Raw genomic sequence first — 17,546 nt, 5'->3', positions numbered from 1 at the left:
TGATGCTATTTGGATCTCCACCAATTTTCTTCATAATATCCCAACAACTATTGCTCAAGAAAAATGAAGATCAGCCTTAGCCTTATTAGTTTAAGAGGTGTTCTGCAAATTTACAGGAAGCCAATCCATTATGCATGAGGATTCTCTCTCCTTTGTCTGATCAGGTGCTTGTCTGATATAATTTAAAAGCATTTCATTTTTGTTTTATAGACCCTTTTTTACTCTACCTCTTAAATACAAAAAAACGCCAAAGCATTTCCTATTAAGACCTCAATTAAAGCCTCCAATATAATTACACCTTGGTCTTCATACAAAGAAGATTCACTTGGGAGAAAAGTAGAGTGAATCACGATGAGAGTACATTGATAGTCTCATTTGGGACAAAACTTGAGCGACTTTGGAAGCACCGTCTAATTCTTTACTCTTCTGTAACTGATGGCAGTTCCTCTTTGAACCATTTGTAAAGGCCCCCTTCTAAGTGAAAGACATTGGCATAACCGTTGAGGACAAGCAAGTAGGCTGCTATCAGTGACCTGCATGAAGTAATACCATATGTTAAACATTGAGTTTTCTCGGTTGGGCACTAACAGGCAACAAGTTTGACCCACATGCTTGGCCAGGCAGATGAGCATCATCTGATGTTTTACCCGCTACATATAGCCAGACACTACTTCTACGAGTTTCTCTCCACATTTGAATGCCATTAGATGTGAGAGAATCTCTATTGGGTTACCTGCCTCAATAAATGAGTGAGCTATCTAAGACTTGCTCGGACAGATGGGTCTTATAGGAATTTTCTCTCATATTTTCAGCCCAAATTGATAGCAATTCAGACAGGAAAAGTGCTTAAGATTTCTATCCGAAATGAAGTCTCAAGGGAGAAGAGAAGAGTACGGAAATAATTGATATAAAACAAAGGACTGGAACCACCTGGATTGTTGACCTTCAGGGAGATTTTGGGTTGGTTTCATTGTACCCCCAGCTGCGCAGGCTACTATTATCTTTGCATTCTTATCAATTTTTGATTCCACACCTGTTAGCATATGTCAAACTTCAGTTACTTCTAAACAACTCTCGATAGTCTTAAAAAAATCAATGCAGCAGAATAGAAGCATCATTAGGTAAATATGTCACACTTTGTATGAACTCAGGATTCTCTTCTGTGCCAGAGAAGATGCCAAAAAATGCAAATGCAGCACGTCTGGCAATATCCCATGCTGTCCACTCCTTTATAAGCCTATATATTTGCACATTGATAGCACCTGGTGGATGAGCCTACATGCAAAAGGACATTACTTAAATGCTTAAAATCAAAAGAAAAAGATGTGAAGAATGTGTTTCTGAGAAATTAACAGGCTCAAATCAGGCAATTATCAAGTCTTCTCCACTCTTTTCCCAGAGATATTACTTAAGAGTCCTTTTAGTCTTTACCAAGGCACCTTAACTTGGTCAGTAAAAATCTTGATTCATCAATAATTTGAAGTCACAGACATACAGTAAGCGGATTACCTCTTTGAATTCTGCTTCAGGCCGTACGTCAAGAATCACAAAATTGTTTTCTTTCTGAAGGCGCAGAGCTTCCTTTACATCCACACTCCTTACCTGCAAAATAGAAATATACTTAGAATATATATCTAGTGCTCTAATAAGCATCACCACATTCTGTCAGGTTTTAGTCTAGCTTGACTGTAACACCCCAATCCCATGTTGGAAATATGAATAACACACCAAGTGGGTAGATTATATAATAACTTATAGATGTTAAGTCTCATATTGTTTCTTTACTAAATGATTCTAGGAACTTCAAATTAACTAGCCCTTTAATCCTTTCAAAGTGATAGCGTAAACGTGACTAGTACTTGACTTAGCATGGACGAGAACATTAGAGATAGGAAAGATTGTAGTGGCCACATAGAGTAATCCATTTCTGTTACAATATAAGTTAAACAATTAAATTCATCCATCCATTTAAGCTTTTGGGACTAGTGATAATTTAACATAGCATCCATTCTTCATTCCATGATCAATGATCTTACTCTATGTATTGTTTCCTTTCATTACTTTTCGATCCAGTTCTGATAATCTGTGTCCTCTAAAATCCTTCAGTGCTATTTGATGCAATATTAAACTTAGATTAAGCAAATCAAGGAACGTGATACAGAATCAACAACTCGGCAAGACACTAATTTTGTGATTACCGCAGGTTCTGCCACAAAAGTTGTGTTCTGTGTGTGTTTTTGAGAGAGAGAGATGGAGCTGCAGTACCTTTTTCTGTAGCAGATATTCCCTCTTAATCTTCCAGTCTTCTTCAGCTAACCCCTCCAAGAGAAGAGTAGAAAGAGTGAAAATCAGTGTCAATTAAGGAGCTAAACATATCAAAACAACTTAATAGCTATGTCAGTGATCATACAGAATATTTCAGATGTACCTGGTGATTTTGCAGGCTTAGTGGCTGCATTTCTGATTCTCAGGCCCCTTGGTAAAGTCTTTGATGACAATCTTTGCCTCGTGGGTCTGAACCAGCAGGGCACATGATCATGGGTATGTTTTGGAGAAAATGTTGGAAGTGAGGAGTAAATATTAAGATGTAAAGAGGATGAAGATGAGGGCAGGGGAATTGAAGTCATGGTAGCCATTCTTGAAAGCTTCAAGCAGCTTGGAAATTTGTAGCTTTTTAGTTGCTAATAGTTTATAATTGTATCATTTGATCTACTTGTGCTTCTGTTGTGTTGATAGATTTTTTTGGGCACTTGGGGAAGGTGAGTGGAGTGGGTCATATGGGCACTTTTGGATATTAAGTTGTGTGAGAATCTGAGTTTGTGGTGGATATCTTAAAGGGCCTATTCCTATTTGGATATCTTTCAACCCATCACTTTGTTTTCTTGCAGGCTTTCAAATGATCGTTCATCCGAGCTGGCTGCTGTGGTCTTTCAATTTGCTCTTCTACATTTTAAGATAGCGTTATTTGCACAAAGGGCTTAAAATAAATCTCTCATTTCCAATAGCCCCATCAAACTTTTAAAAAGTGACAATCAAACCCTTCAAATTGTAAATTTCTCTTTTTCGCTATCATTTTCTGTTAACCATAACAAAAAACGCACCGTATGACCTACACGCGATTCAAATTGTTCATTATACTCTTCCTCTTTGCCGAAGCTGGCTTTATTTGTTTTATTTTTTTTTATTTTTGTTGGCTTTTGTCTCCTTTGTTATATATGCCCTATATTTTGTTGTGGAGACATAATAAATCGAAGTCCTTTGAGCTCAAGCAGTCGGGCATCCTTTTTGTGGGTCTTTAGTTCGAAACCCCTCTTTGATGCGAATCAACTAATAACAAAGCATAGGAAATGATAAATCGACTATTTCGAGAAAGCGGTGATCTCCAATGACTTCTTCTAAGGAGCCTTGACCTCCAAAAAACAACAAACTATATTCTAAAACAATAATCAACTCATACTGATAATTTCCCTTTAAATAGAGATATAATATACTATTAATTACATAATAGACTTAATTGGACGACTCTATTAAGGAATGAATATAACTATTTATTGGACTATAAAATCTATGGAGATATATTCTTATTGGACTCTAACATGACATCAGACAATATCAAATGATTATGATCATATCATTTTAACAATTTTTACAATTCTTTCAACATCAAGTCACGCAACTTCTTGTTACTGCAATAGCAAGCAGGCTCTCTCATGGTCTACATCTACAACCGTCTCTTAAGGCGGCTATTTTCTTGGGGTTTTATCCAAGAAACATTGGACCAAGTCATTTTATGACCAATTTTTCGGTTGTTTGCCCCCCTCATGTTTGCTTTCATGTAACCCTTTTCCAATATTGAATTACAAAAATAATAATTGTTCATTAAACTCGTAGACCAAATAAAAAATTTAAAAATAATAGAAATTTCATCCAAATTAACTCCTTGAAACGATCAATATAATAAATTGTCCCGTGTCATATCGTATAGGCCAGTTTGTAAAAATATTATGTATCAATAAAAAGTTAACCGAGATAAAAACAAATAAGCAAAAATTAAAAGTCCCTTGTTTCGTGATTAGTAGTAGTCCATGGGCCATGGTCGATGGTTCCATTAAAGGTCAAAAACGTTGAGATGCCGACATCGTTGCAACTTGCAATTGAACAAAGTCGGTGGTCATTGGTCACCACCTTGTTTTTTAAAGTACAACAGAAGAAACAAAATAAACAGAAGGGGGCCTCTGGGGAGGGTCGTTTCCACTGGAAAAAGGAATAGTGCAGAGGGGAGAAAGAGGCGGTGGAAATGAATTATTGTTTGACAACAAACTCACCCCTTCTAAGTCAACATCACTCGTACAATTATTCAATTTGCATAAAGAGCATCAATCTACGTGCTGGGGGTGATTCTAAACAAGCAAACCAACTTTTCGAAAGCCGTTCAGTTTATACTGTGATGAACTTTTTGATTGAAATAAATGGTTAATTATCTTTTGATTACTTAGGTTTTCATGTTTTTTTTTTTTTTTTTTTAAATTTTTACATAAGTTTCAATTCGTGTCACATATGGTATATAACTTATGAATAAATACTAGTTTAGTACAGTAATCACTATTTCGCCAGCTAAACTAACGGATTGCAATAGGTGTGGTTTCAGTCACCCCTTATGACTGGTTGTGAGTGGTTTTGGTCACTCTTTTTTGGCCATTGGGGGTGGTTGAACCACCCCCAAGTGCCTTAGGAGTAGTTCGGCCACCCCTAGACAGGTTATAAGAGTGGTTTTTCAATCACCTCTATGGCAGTTTGTTAGTTTAGCTGGCGTAATAGTAACAAATGCACTAAATTAGTATTTACCTATAAGTCAAGTACCATATGTGATATAAATTGAAACCTAAATTAAAAATTAATAAAAAAAAAAAAAATCGTAAAAACCTAGATACTAAAATGATAATTAACCTTAAAATTTAACGACGACAAGTTTGTCATCCGCTCCAGTCGCCAATCATTCAATCAGGAGGACCTGATTGATGGAAGCATAGACAATTACCCTTTGAGTCTCCATCTACAATGGTGTTATTGAGACTTATGGTACCATGCAATCAATCGGGGTTTGGCTAAAAGCTCAATTATGCCAGGCAGGCAGCTTATCATATTGACCATTTTGCCGACACTAAAAAATCAGCTGGTTCTTGAATCTTGATGAATGCTGTAACAATGACACCCTTTCCAAATCAATGCCCCCACCTCTTTTTGCAATTATTTATACATATAAAAATTTAGGTTGAAAAAATTTCTTTTAATTCAATTTATTAAATTATATATATATATAATGTCGTCAATTAAATTAAATTTAGATTGACCAATTATATATATATATAATTTAATTGACGACATTTAACGGCTCATTGGAATTATTCTTTATACATGATCTAACGGTCCCATACTCACTAAGTGGGTCAAGTGTCTCCTTCAATTCCATTAAGACGTGCTATTTTTGGAATTTCGTATTGGCCCATCAACTACCAACACTATCTACCGTTATATAAATGAATCAGATAACCTAGATCTTGCCACATGGCACGCCAATGCCGAATTGGATTACAGCAAGGTGAAACCGCGTTCTTCGTGCTCGTATCGTCTGCTTCGCCATTCCCTTTCACTTATGCAATTCTGTGCATCTGACGGTTGTCATTTTGCGGCTCTATTAAATTGACACACATTAATTTAATAAATCGACAAAATAATAATAATAATAATAATTTGTCCAACTCAGTTTGAGATAAAATGTTGTCCTAGAAAATTTTTACTTTGAACTAATCTTAAATTTTCTACTACCATATGATGAAATCTCATGTGTAGATTAGATAAAATCACATCAAGAGATCAACTTAATTTAACATAATTAAACCTTAATATATATATAGTTTCACTTGCATATAGCTAAAAGTAACACCAAAGATTATCAAAACGCTTGAAAGTTTAGGAAAATTTTTTGAAGGGTTTTTTATTTTTTATTTTATAAAATTAACATTGAGGATCCTAACTCTAAATTGAGGAACTAAATGTCACTCTTTAGCCATAAAAAAAAAAAAAAAAAAAAAAAAAAAAAAAAAAAAAAAAAAAAATTCAAGGACATTCACCATATTTTAGGGAAACTCCCATACGTTGGTTGGCAAGATTGGTCAAATCCAACCCCTTAAAAACCGGAAGAATTGAGATGTTCTATAATTAGCTATTCAGACAACTAGTTGTAAAATATCTTTATCCTAATCGAAAACATGGTAATTCGAGCAACCAATTGCTTATTTGCATTATGATGTCCGTTTTTTGGCATATATCTCTACTGAGCTGATATGTTCTATCAACCATTAATGTTTTTTTTCTTTTTAATTATGGGTAGATTAAGCATGTCAATTCAATGAAGATATACACAAAATTAATGCCAGAATGTAAAGAAGCATTTCTCTTAAAAAAAAAAAAAATCTCTATCCTAACTAAAAACATTCTCACTTACTCACCCTGATCATAGGTTCCTACCTTGATGAGGACCTCAAACTTTATTATTTTTATATGAATAATGTTATTATTCATACATATTTTACACAAGTGTTTGGGGTGATTTTTCTTTTATTTATTTTTTAAATAATTAATTTTAATGAAATAAAATAAATAAAAACACGTCACGCTCAATCAATTTTTTAATAAAACCAAAATAACAACCAAAAAAGTTTCTGTATCGGAAAAAGATAAAAACTTGCACAAGATAAAAAAAGGGCAGTGTAATATATATATATATATATAGATATGCTTCACTCTCTCTGCACGTACCTCACAGTATCTCAGATTGCAGAGGACCCTTTTGGTCTCTCATTTCTTTGCCTCTAACTGAGTGCAAAAACCCAAAGAAGGAACAGAGAAGGGTGAAAATGGAGATGTTCTACTATTTGGTGTTTGGGGGTTTGGGAGCGGTGGTGGCAGCGCTGGAGCTGAGCAAAACAAGCAAGGACCGAACCAACACCTCATCTGCTTTCAATTCCTTCAAGAACAATTACCTTCTCGTTTACTCTCTCATGATGGGTATGCTACCATATTGTAACCCCACCCAACCCCACAATACTGAACAACTCGTACAAATATAATATCACCTTGGATCTATTTTAGAACTCTCAATGTGTGGTTTTATCTATATGTATGTTTGATTGTGTGTCTGTGTGTATGTGGGTTTGGTGAATTTAGATCTGATCTGATATCTGGGGAATGAGAAATGCGTTTTCCTGGGATCTTGCTTTGTTTTCTCGATATGGTTATGTTGGTTTTGTTTTTGTTGATTTGGGTTCTGTTAATTGACCATTTTGGGAGTGCTTTGATTGCTTTTGAAAAAAAGGATTAGAAGAGAGGTGAAAGGGATGCTTTGAATTGATTTTAGATGTTAAAAGTGACTCATTAAAGGTTTGTTGCTTTGATATTGAAGTGATTGACACCAGTGGATCTGGATTGCATTCGTGAAATAGATAGAATTTGGTGTATTAAGGAAACAAATCAATGTTTTATGTTAGTTGTTTGATAATTTGAGAACTGAGAGAGCTTACGGTCTTTCTCAAAGTGAGCTTTGGACGACTACGTGGTTTAATGGTTTAATCTTTTCAGTTCTAAGGACAAACACGAGCGAAGCAAAACATTCAGAATTTGTTTTCTATTTTATTGTTTTCTTGGCAGCCAAAAGGAGTGCTGTTGTTTCACATCCTCTGTTAGGCGTGGTGTCTAATCAGAGGACTATGTTGTGATTTGTGATTGATACTGTCGGTTGGATCTAGTTGGGTTCCGTCGGTATACTCAGTTTTAACCAAAACTGTTGAGACTGCATCTTATAATTGTATTGGTAGATTCCACAACTGTATCTTCATCAATATGGAAATCAAGGTGAATGATAACTTGATCTTTCCTGTAATTATAGACATTTATTCTGGTTGTAGTTGGAAAGGGCAAAAGCTGTTTATAATGAAGTTACTAGTGATAGTTGTAATTCTTTGTCTAACTTTTTCTGTTTATGCGGCAATAGCCGGGGATTGGTTGCAGGGTCCTTATGTCTACTATCTTTATAGTCAGTATGGTTTTGGGAAAGGGGACATTGGACAGCTTTTCATTGCTGGGTTTGGGTCCTCCATGTTGTTTGGGACAATTGTTGGATCTCTGGCTGACAAACAGTGAGATTTTCTCGGAAGCTGTGATTTTATCGTTCTTTGCTGATTGAATTAGTTTCCTCACTGTTTTACCTTCATGCACTGGATGCAGGGGTCGAAAGAGGGCATGTGTGACATACTGCATAGCATACATACTGAGCTGCATTACAAAGCATTCTCCTCAATACAAGATTTTGATGTTGGGCCGTGTTTTGGGAGGTATCGCCACTTCTCTCCTATTTTCAGCTTTTGAGTCATGGCTTGTAGCAGAACACAACAAGGTGAGTGATTGTTGCTTTAACCTTCACTATAGTAGTTATTGTTAATTGACAAATTTACATTCAGAAGTGTTATTGATATAAATGTTCTTGGGGACTGTTTAGAGTCTTTAGACACTGGCAACTGGTACTGTGCGGTCATTATAGTCTCTTTACGTTTGAAGGCATTTAATAACCTAAAGGATAATCTATGTAATTGAAGTCTCCAGGTCTTACAGCTGACCAACAGACTTATAATTAGCTGACCAAGCATAGAGTAACAGACTTTTACCCCGGAAAGGGTTGTGGGCCGCGGGGGTAGGAGTGTACTTTTTGTGTCCTTTCGAAACAAAAACCTGTGTTGATATAAAATTTTGATTATACAAAACATGTCTGTAGTTGAGCCAAGTGTCTGGCCAGATGAGGTACTCAGCAGTAAAATTCCCAAAGAGAGACATTATCAATGAAAAGTTTGATTCATCCAATATAATTAGCAGAAAATAAATATTTATGTAACTTATAATCATTCCATAGAAAATTATATTAGTATTCCATATGCCCTCTAGTTGCTTTCTACTCTAGATTGTATTTGTTAGAAGGAAAAGAAATAGTAATAATACTCTGTGAAGAAGGAAAGAAAGTAATGTTGTCCAAATATTTACATAAATTAATAGGTAAATAATTGTACGTTTTACCTGCAAGTGCACAAGGTCAACATAGTAGTATATGGTGCAAGTACAAGATCATTCCCACGAGGATTGCTGAACTTTGCTTAAAAATAAATTTCTTAAGTAAAACAAAGATTGATTGTTTAAGTGATGATAATAAAAGGTAGGGCTTTGATATTTACCACTAATTATATTCAGCTAATATAACAATATGTCAATGCTTTGATCATGTTATGCATATCTAATGTTTGTCAACCTAAGAGCATGGCATATACTCCTTAAGCTATAGATTTTCCTAAGCAACGAATTAGGCTTGGCGTATACTCTAACTCTTTTCTTTTCTAAGGGATTTAGCATGGTGTATACTAAGTTGTTCCTTAGGAGAGCATATACTCTATGGAAATCGACAAACACATGAGGCCTAGGGCATGGGCGTATACTCCCGGTTCCCCATGTTGATTAACCCAAGAACCGCTGTGTGGATTCTTTTGTTACTTTTTTTAAACCCAGGACTCGGCCATTCAAATTGATTTAACTAACTAGTCCATTACACACACATATGTTGATCAGGCATACACATATGAGGAATTCATGCAAGCAGGTATTAATCAAGTTAAATAGCACAACAAAATCATTACAAAGTCGCCAATATTGAAATATTAACTAAACATAACTAAGGCTTCAATCTAACCCTACTAAATAAATTAGCTACACATAAAGTTGATGTTCATCAAATAAAATAAAAGAAAAGAAAAGAAAAGAATAAACCCGAAACTTGAACTAGAAGAGCTCCAATTCTTCTCCTTCTCAAAGTCTCCTACTCTAGAGACTTAAGGGTCTATTTATAGGCTTTAGAAGTCCTTGACAAACTAGTAAACCTAGGATTTTCGTAAGGTTTCAAAACCTATTACAATTGGGAATTGAAAAACCCTAATATGGAAAGAATGACAATCTGGCTGCAGCTTTGATGTGTCTCCTGCGCACGGGTGCGATCGATCGCAACCCGTGTGCGCTCGATCGCAGGTCTGCGATCGAGCCTCTTCTATTGTGCGCTCGTGGCCTGCTTCATGCTTTGTCTTCTGGTACTGCGCTCGATCACAGGTTCCCTGTGATCGATCGCAGTGTCAGGGGCTCCAATTTTTCTCTTTTTGAGCCAAAATCTTTCAGATTTACTTCATTTTCTTCCAAAAGCCTACAAAAGTATGAAAAACACAAAAATGAATTAAAATGACTTAATTAACTAAAACCAAAGGATTAAAACATGCAAGTTAAGGGCTGAAAATGTGAATATTTTAGCACTTAACAAGTAATGGAGTGAATAAAAAAGAAAGGTTGCTCTCTGTCATGGGTGTCTGAAACCTAGAACACGGGACTATTTTTTTTTATAAGTAAAACACAATTTTGTTATATAGAACAGGGGACTATTTGATGGTTTCTTAAAATTAAATGCTTCGTCTGTCCTAATTTGAACTTCAGAATACTTCTTTCTTTTTAGGTTTATGTATAACTTTTGTAGTTATTTGGAAACTCTTTCTGAATATCACATTTTCAATGCAAGTGTCCACTGTGTCCTGCTTCCATTCTATGTACTTTACGAATTATCTTTAGGTGTGTGAAGCACATTTTCTGAGTTTATCACATTTTCAGTTCGTTTTTGTTAAAAGCAACCTGAAGTATTAATAAACGAGGAATATTGATATCTTCTATGACTTTTTATCTCCTCATATTAATAAATCTTAATTGTGTTGTCCCTATAATCTGTGCAGAGGGGCTTTGAGCAACAATGGTTGTCGATCACATTCTCAAAGGCAGTATTTCTTGGCAATGGCCTTGTTGCCATTGTTGCTGGGTTGTTTGGTAATTTACTTGTTGACACCTTGTCTCTTGGCCCTGTGGCACCCTTCGACGCTGCTTCCTGCTTTCTTGCCATTGGTATGGCCATCATTTTATCATCATGGACAGAGAACTATGGAGATACTTCTGAGAGCAAGGACTTGCTTACCCAATTCAAGGGTGCTGCTGTTGCCATTGCTTCTGGTAGAGTCCCAATGTCCAACATACATTTATTTCGTTCTTTTGAATAATATCACTGCCTGTGGATGCTTAAACATAGACCTTTGAGATTACATATCTTCAGGCCTGCATCAGGGTGGAATTATCTTCTGGTGATTCCACCTAGCGATCTACTATTCCATTCATTATAATTTTGATACTTAAACATGATATGATGGTCCTGTATAATGTGTCGATTATGCTGGCTTTGACAGCAATTAGCTTGCTGTTTTTTCCTGTTGGTGTTGTTCAGCAAGTGTATGCATTTCATAATACTTTTCGTGAAATGTGCACTTTCTCTTTGATCCAAGATATTGGGAATTATAGAAATTGATTCTCAGTAAATCCCTTACAAGGTTTAATTTGTCCAAGGAGATTTCTTGGGTGGCATTTGGCAGGCCAATTTTGGTTTCTTCCTGTTGCTTGTTCTTTTGCCATCCTTATTGTGTATTTATCTGTTTCCTTGAAAAAAATTTTCTTTGTTGTGCTTCATTATGTTTGTCACCTCATTTCATATTACCTTTGTGTGGTTCAGATGAGAAAATTGCATTGCTTGGTGCAATACAGTCGCTGTTTGAAGGTTCAATGTACACCTTTGTGTTTCTCTGGACTCCAGCTTTGAGCCCAAATGATGAGGAGATCCCTCATGGTTTCATCTTTGCGACATTTATGTTGGCTTCAATGTTGGGAAGCTCCCTTGCATCTCGGTTGATGGCCCGCTCATCAGCTAGAGTAGAGAGCTACATGCAGATTGTTTTTGCAGTTTCCGCTGCTTCTCTTCTGCTTCCCATTGTGTCCAATGTATGATTGTTTTTGTTCATACCTTGTTGATATTTGATATAATCTTATATTCTTCTGGTTTCTTCTAACTTGTTAATTTGGAACAGTTCTTGGTAACACCTTCAAAGGTGAAAAGTCGAAGCATCTCATTTACAGGTTGTATTCAACTTCTTGGGTTCTGTGTTTTTGAGGCTTGTGTGGGGTTATTCTGGCCGTCCATTATGAAAATGAGGTCCCAGTACATTCCTGAGGAGTCCAGGAGTACCATCATGAACTTCTTCCGCATTCCTCTCAATATTTTTGTGTGCATTGTGTTGTACAATGTAGGTAGCATTCCTTTAAATACTTAAGTAAATTGCTTGAATTTGAGATTTTATTGGTCTGAGACTAATTAGTTCTTTTGGTTTGTCTTTGAAGGTTGATGCGTTCCCAATCACTATTATGTTTGGTATGTGCTCAATTTTCCTCTTCGTGGCATGTTTCTTGCAGAGGCGGCTCATGGTGATTTCAGACAAGCCAAGTATAATCCCTGAACTATAGTCTTGCTACTTATATTCAGCTTTCGAATTGAATTGAATTTCACTATACTTGATTCAGGTTTATGTACCATTGCATTGGAAACAACTAGGGTTCTAATTATCGAACTTCAATCCATAAATTACAATATGACCTGAATTCTTATCCAAACTCTAAAGATATGCACCTGGATCATCTGATACCCATTTCTTTTCATGGTGTCTTGGTGCTTATAGTTGACTTTGTATATGTTACAGAGACAGTAGATTGGGCATCATCGAAGGAGAAGGATACTGAGGCAGAGCCATTAAACATCTAATTGATGTAGAGCTGACAGACTACTAGGAATTTTTGGGAGGTCAAAACCGGCCACCGGGTTCATTCCATATACTATTTGATTCAGGCTGTATTCATTTTAATAGAAGGTTATATTGTATAAGATAGATGGTGGTCTGCCCAACAATGGAAGATTGAGGGCGAGGGGAAGGGCTAGTTAATCTTTTCTGTAATTGCTTTTTGGCTGCCATTAAAACAACAATGTAGTGCATTAGATATATCTTCAACTATTCTTCTGGGAGAAAAGATCAGCTTTCTTAATACAGATTGAAGCTGCATTCATGAATTTTGATGCTTTCAATTTTATTTTTCCTTGAACAATGTGTAGATGGATTCAATTCTATGTCAGATACCATACGTTTTTGCATTGCACATAACTTTCTTTTTTGGAGGTGGAAGAGATATCAAAATGTGATATTGGATTATTGGAGTGTCAAATGAAACCTTAACAAGCTTCTGGTTGGCCCAAAAACATTTCATGAACTCTAATAGTAGTTCAATGCTTAAAAATGCTGAAATTAATTATCTAATACTTTGATGGCCTTCGCGGCACGTACAACGGTAACAGTAGGAAAAGGACCAGGAGGATGCATTCAAAAGATGTAAATATGAGAAAATGCTGATTTCTTACATTTTGTTTGCAAATTTTCAAGAAGAATGGATAGGTTAAGCCCTATTATAGGAAATGGAAATGATATTTAATGAATGCCTCTTTTCTTGTTCAAATGTTCATGATGGAATGTTAACTAGTCATCCATTGTTTGGCTAATGAAAGGAAAGGAAAGGAAAGAAAAAGGTGAAACAAAATTATTATTATTATTATTATTTTTACTATGATGCCACTTTATTAAATTTGGAAATTATGTTGTGAAGGGTACTTTTGTGAAAGAGCAATAGTATAGCATAATTTAGGGATGGCAATTTATATTTGCATGACAAGTTTGGGTCATGTTGAAATATGGGTATAAGACTATATAAGTCAGTCTCAACTTAATACATTTAATTAAACGAGTTGAACTCCTAAACTCTAATTCACTAATTTTGTATTGGGTTCGATGGTTATGTAAAAAAATTGTTAGTTCTAAATATCGTGTGTCGGATTCAAGTCATATCAAGGTATCGGTATAAAGACTATATAGGTTAACTATAACCCATTAATTTCATGTTGAGATCACGAGTAGTGTCAAAAAGTGCCTGCCCTACTAAATAATCTTTCCGAGTGCCTAGGAAACTTTTAGAATTGAGATCCTCTTCAATTGAGGAGAAATTGAAAATTCTCTAATTGTTAATTGTGGCTCTTCATTTTAAATTTAATGGTCTATAAAATGCCAGCTACTTTTGTATAATCGAGACATTAAATGCTGACTTTTGTTTTGCCGAGGTTTAAATGATTTTATAGACCATTGAATTTAAAATGAAGGGCAACAATTAACAATTGGAGAGTCTCCAATTTCTCCAATTTCTCCCCAATTGGAGGGGATCCAGATCCAAACTTTTAAGGCCCAAAAAATTGGCATTAAGACGTTAGCTGACAACAAGATGTGTTCTAATAAATGACAGAAGCTTCCAGCTTTATCTTCTGCATTAACTTGACAGCAGGATGAACTTCGTCAAAGTTGCATTTCACAATATATGTATATGATTAGACAGAAAAAGAAAGGGATGTATATCAGACCTTCGCATATAAGATGTAATGTGAAAATGAATAAAATATGAACCCTCCATTACCTCCAAACCTATTATTATTCAAACCACAATGACTATGTTCCAGAGCAACACATATATACATACAGAAATTTTACAGTGTTCTGAGTTGATGCCTTGAAATCCATTTATAGCTCCCGGCAACGTTTTGCATCTGTGGAGGCAACCTCCAAATCCCCAATGAAGAAAAGAATTTTGTCTAAAATCCCTCTACGGGATTCCTCTTCTTGTGATTCTTCATCATTGAACTCTCTTTTTGTATTCAGAGTACAACTACTTGTCCCTTTCCTTTGACTCCTTGAACCCAGATAGCGTTGAATTTCACCTTGGTGAACAAGATAATAGTCACCACCTTCTCTTATTATCTTCAGGCCCCTGGTAACATAAACAAGCACTTTCTTAAGTCAGACATGCTCAAATCTCAATCTAACCAAATCTTGAGATCGTGTCAAAGAAGATATGCACAAAACACGAAAAAAGATCAAACTATTTTGATGCTTGCTTTTTTTATTTTTTGTTAAGTATTTTGATGCTTGCTTTGCGTTTTAAATGAATCTGCTTATAGCACAACCAATGTACAGTTGCTGGTTAGAGCTTTTGCATGATCTACCTACCTTTGAAGACGTACTAAGAACATGAGCACTTTAATCGATAAGAATTTGACAAATGATCGACACTTTATAATCATGCAAAGTACAATAGAACCTCGGCCTTTAAACGACTTTTAGAATGAACAAGGGCTATAGTTTACTCTTCTAGTCAATTCTACTATACTGAACACAATCCTGTCCAAGTATCAAGACTTATAGTCTGTTTTCTAGAACTTCAACTTTTGAAGCTCTTCTGAGTTACAGGCAATGCAAACACAGTAACATCGAGTGTAACCTTCCAATGCACGTGGGCATGTGAGAAAGTGGAGGGTAAGAAAGCTGGAGTGCACCGTGCATATGGCAAAGAGAAGGGAGGGGGGGATTTAGAGGGATGAGGGGTGAAGATGATGAATTTGCAAGAAATTAATCGTATTAACCAGGAGGGCTAATAACTTACAATCCAACTCTATGACAACGATCTTGAACCTCATACACATCTTTCCATGATTTTGAACCAACAGGGGCGTAGAACATGGCGTGATCTTCTCCCCATCTTTCCTTGAATAGGTTAGACCATAGATTGTTGTCGGAGGCCACGCCCTTCCACTTCCTGCAAACTTTAGAACAGAAAATTCCCATTTCATAACATATTAAACATAGTAACTCAAGCTGTGAATCAAGGGAAAAAGCAAAAGAGCAGCAAAAGCCGGCAACAGCTATAAACTTGATCTGTTAAATCACTTTTAACCACTTTTTTTTTTTTTTTTTTCATGCTTCTACTTCATCTCAGGGGAGTAATCAAGCATTCTGCATTGGGTGATTTGTATGATATTAAGCTAAGCACTTAGACATCCGTGTAAATCAATTCTTGCAATTTTGTTCACCATTACCAATTAAAGGGACCATGGAGGACTGAGAAACTAATTATAGAAAAATCTGATCTAATACCAAACCGTTTGTAATATATTATCCTTTATACAATAATGATGCCATCAAAATCCTGCAACTATTATATTAGGTTTAGCCTCATCTCACACACCATGCAGTTACTAAATAAATTTTCTTTGTTCAAAGAACAAAATGTCAGGCAGTGCCTAATGTTAATGTACCATAGAATCAGAGCAATATGACATGTCAAGGGATTTACATGGTTGTTCTCCTAACCTAAATAGTTGTCTAGTTTACAACACAATAATAATTACATGCTTAGTGTCCAACACTATTACTATAAGAAGAGTAATGTTATATACAATATTTTTATCTCACAACTATCCATCCTACAATGTTGATGTGGCAATTCTAACCAACCCTTATTTTTTTTATTTTTTATAAAACAATGATTGATCCGAGGGTTGGTTAGCACTGTAACGTCAGCATTGTTGGATAATTGGAGGATAAAAATGTAGTTTCTAGCATTACTCTTTCTAAACATAATGGATTAAAGGTTAAACAATGTCATAGTTGGAAAAACAGAAGCTGTTACTATTTTCAAACTGTTCAAATTTGGGCTCAAAACATTATAATTGAAGTATCTAACAAGGTTCTCTTTTCTTTTTCATTTTTTTTTTTTTGGAAAATAAAGGAACAGTTTTTTTTTTTTTTTTTACTTCAATTCAAAAACAGTCCTTTATGGCAACTGAAAAGCTGTAACTGGAACTAGCCAAATTCCTCTATCTGCGATCTGACATTACAACCAGGTTTCAGTTTTTCTTTTGCCAATTCGGTATTGAGCCCCAGGCATCATAAATGAGAACTGCAAAAGGTCAATCAGCCATGACCATAGTATCAATAACACAACTAACAAGCAAAAGCTCTGAGACTGATCCACACTGAGCATATAATCGAAAGGGTGGTAGATGATATTATCACACACCTCGTTGACAATTAGCAATTCCCATGATAAAAAGAAAAGAACAAATATTATGAAAATAAGAACTCAAAAGGTGAATTCAACAAACCCACTGCAGATCTTATAACGAATCAATAATCCCACAGACAAAACATAACGTTTCAGTTTGAAAAAGAGGAAAAAAGCATAGCTCGAGCTGAATTCTCAAGAACCCAGTTCAGATCTTAATCCAAAATTCAGAATTCAGCAGCAAAAAGGGAAAAACAGAAACCAAAACCTTGGTTGGAAATAAAGAAAATTAGAGCTGAGATAGGGAACTTTAAAAGTTACCAACCTTGGTGTGCAATTGCAAGGTTCTGGTAATCCAAGAAACAGAAAATCTTAAGCCAGATTTCCACAGGCAAACTCTCCATATTTTGTTCAAACCTCACTTCAATTCAATGCATCTTTTCGGAAAAGTCGGATCGCGCGCGCGTGTGCGTGTGCGTTGTGATCAGAGAGAGAGAGACACAGAGAGCGCTTCTTTGTAAGAACAGTTTTTGTTCACTTTCTTTGTTGATTGAAATCTAGTTATTTTCGAAATGAATTTCGCTCGAGTAAGCAAAAGTTGTATAGTCGCTACA

General features: G+C 35.6%; 3 protein-coding genes across 3 annotated transcripts; 1 reads left to right on the top strand and 2 right to left on the bottom strand.

The window, feature by feature from the left end:
* Nucleotides 1-109: 109 nt before the first annotated feature.
* Nucleotides 110-2,809, bottom strand: LOC132167955 (rhodanese-like domain-containing protein 14, chloroplastic). The gene is made up of 6 exons (XM_059579008.1): nucleotides 2,429-2,809; nucleotides 2,266-2,312; nucleotides 1,510-1,602; nucleotides 1,137-1,275; nucleotides 931-1,033; nucleotides 110-533 (listed from the first exon to the last, which is right to left on the bottom strand). Exons 1-6 carry the CDS (start codon nucleotides 2,634-2,636, stop codon nucleotides 419-421), a joined length of 705 nt encoding a protein of 234 aa, XP_059434991.1. The 5' UTR covers nucleotides 2,637-2,809; the 3' UTR covers nucleotides 110-418.
* A 3,989-nt stretch (nucleotides 2,810-6,798) lies between these two features.
* LOC132183179 (uncharacterized) lies at nucleotides 6,799-13,066 on the top strand. Its single transcript, XM_059596588.1, has 8 exons — nucleotides 6,799-7,068; nucleotides 8,051-8,195; nucleotides 8,284-8,452; nucleotides 10,863-11,133; nucleotides 11,684-11,949; nucleotides 12,036-12,251; nucleotides 12,346-12,448; nucleotides 12,702-13,066. Exons 1-8 carry the CDS (start codon nucleotides 6,918-6,920, stop codon nucleotides 12,761-12,763), a joined length of 1,383 nt encoding a protein of 460 aa, XP_059452571.1. The 5' UTR covers nucleotides 6,799-6,917; the 3' UTR covers nucleotides 12,764-13,066.
* A 1,410-nt stretch (nucleotides 13,067-14,476) lies between these two features.
* LOC132162294 (uncharacterized) lies at nucleotides 14,477-17,487 on the bottom strand. Its single transcript, XM_059572548.1, has 3 exons — nucleotides 17,258-17,487; nucleotides 15,532-15,691; nucleotides 14,477-14,859 (listed from the first exon to the last, which is right to left on the bottom strand). The coding sequence occupies exons 1-3, from the start codon at nucleotides 17,334-17,336 to the stop codon at nucleotides 14,613-14,615; spliced, it is 486 nt and encodes a 161-aa protein (XP_059428531.1). The 5' UTR covers nucleotides 17,337-17,487; the 3' UTR covers nucleotides 14,477-14,612.
* Between the last annotated feature and the right edge of the window lie 59 nt (nucleotides 17,488-17,546).

Source organism: Corylus avellana, chromosome ca1, assembly GCF_901000735.1.
Source record: "Corylus avellana chromosome ca1, CavTom2PMs-1.0".
Classification (NCBI taxonomy): Eukaryota; Viridiplantae; Streptophyta; class Magnoliopsida; order Fagales; family Betulaceae; genus Corylus; species Corylus avellana.
Note: the sequence above shows the minus strand (reverse complement) of the source record. Positions and strands in the feature narration are given on the sequence as shown.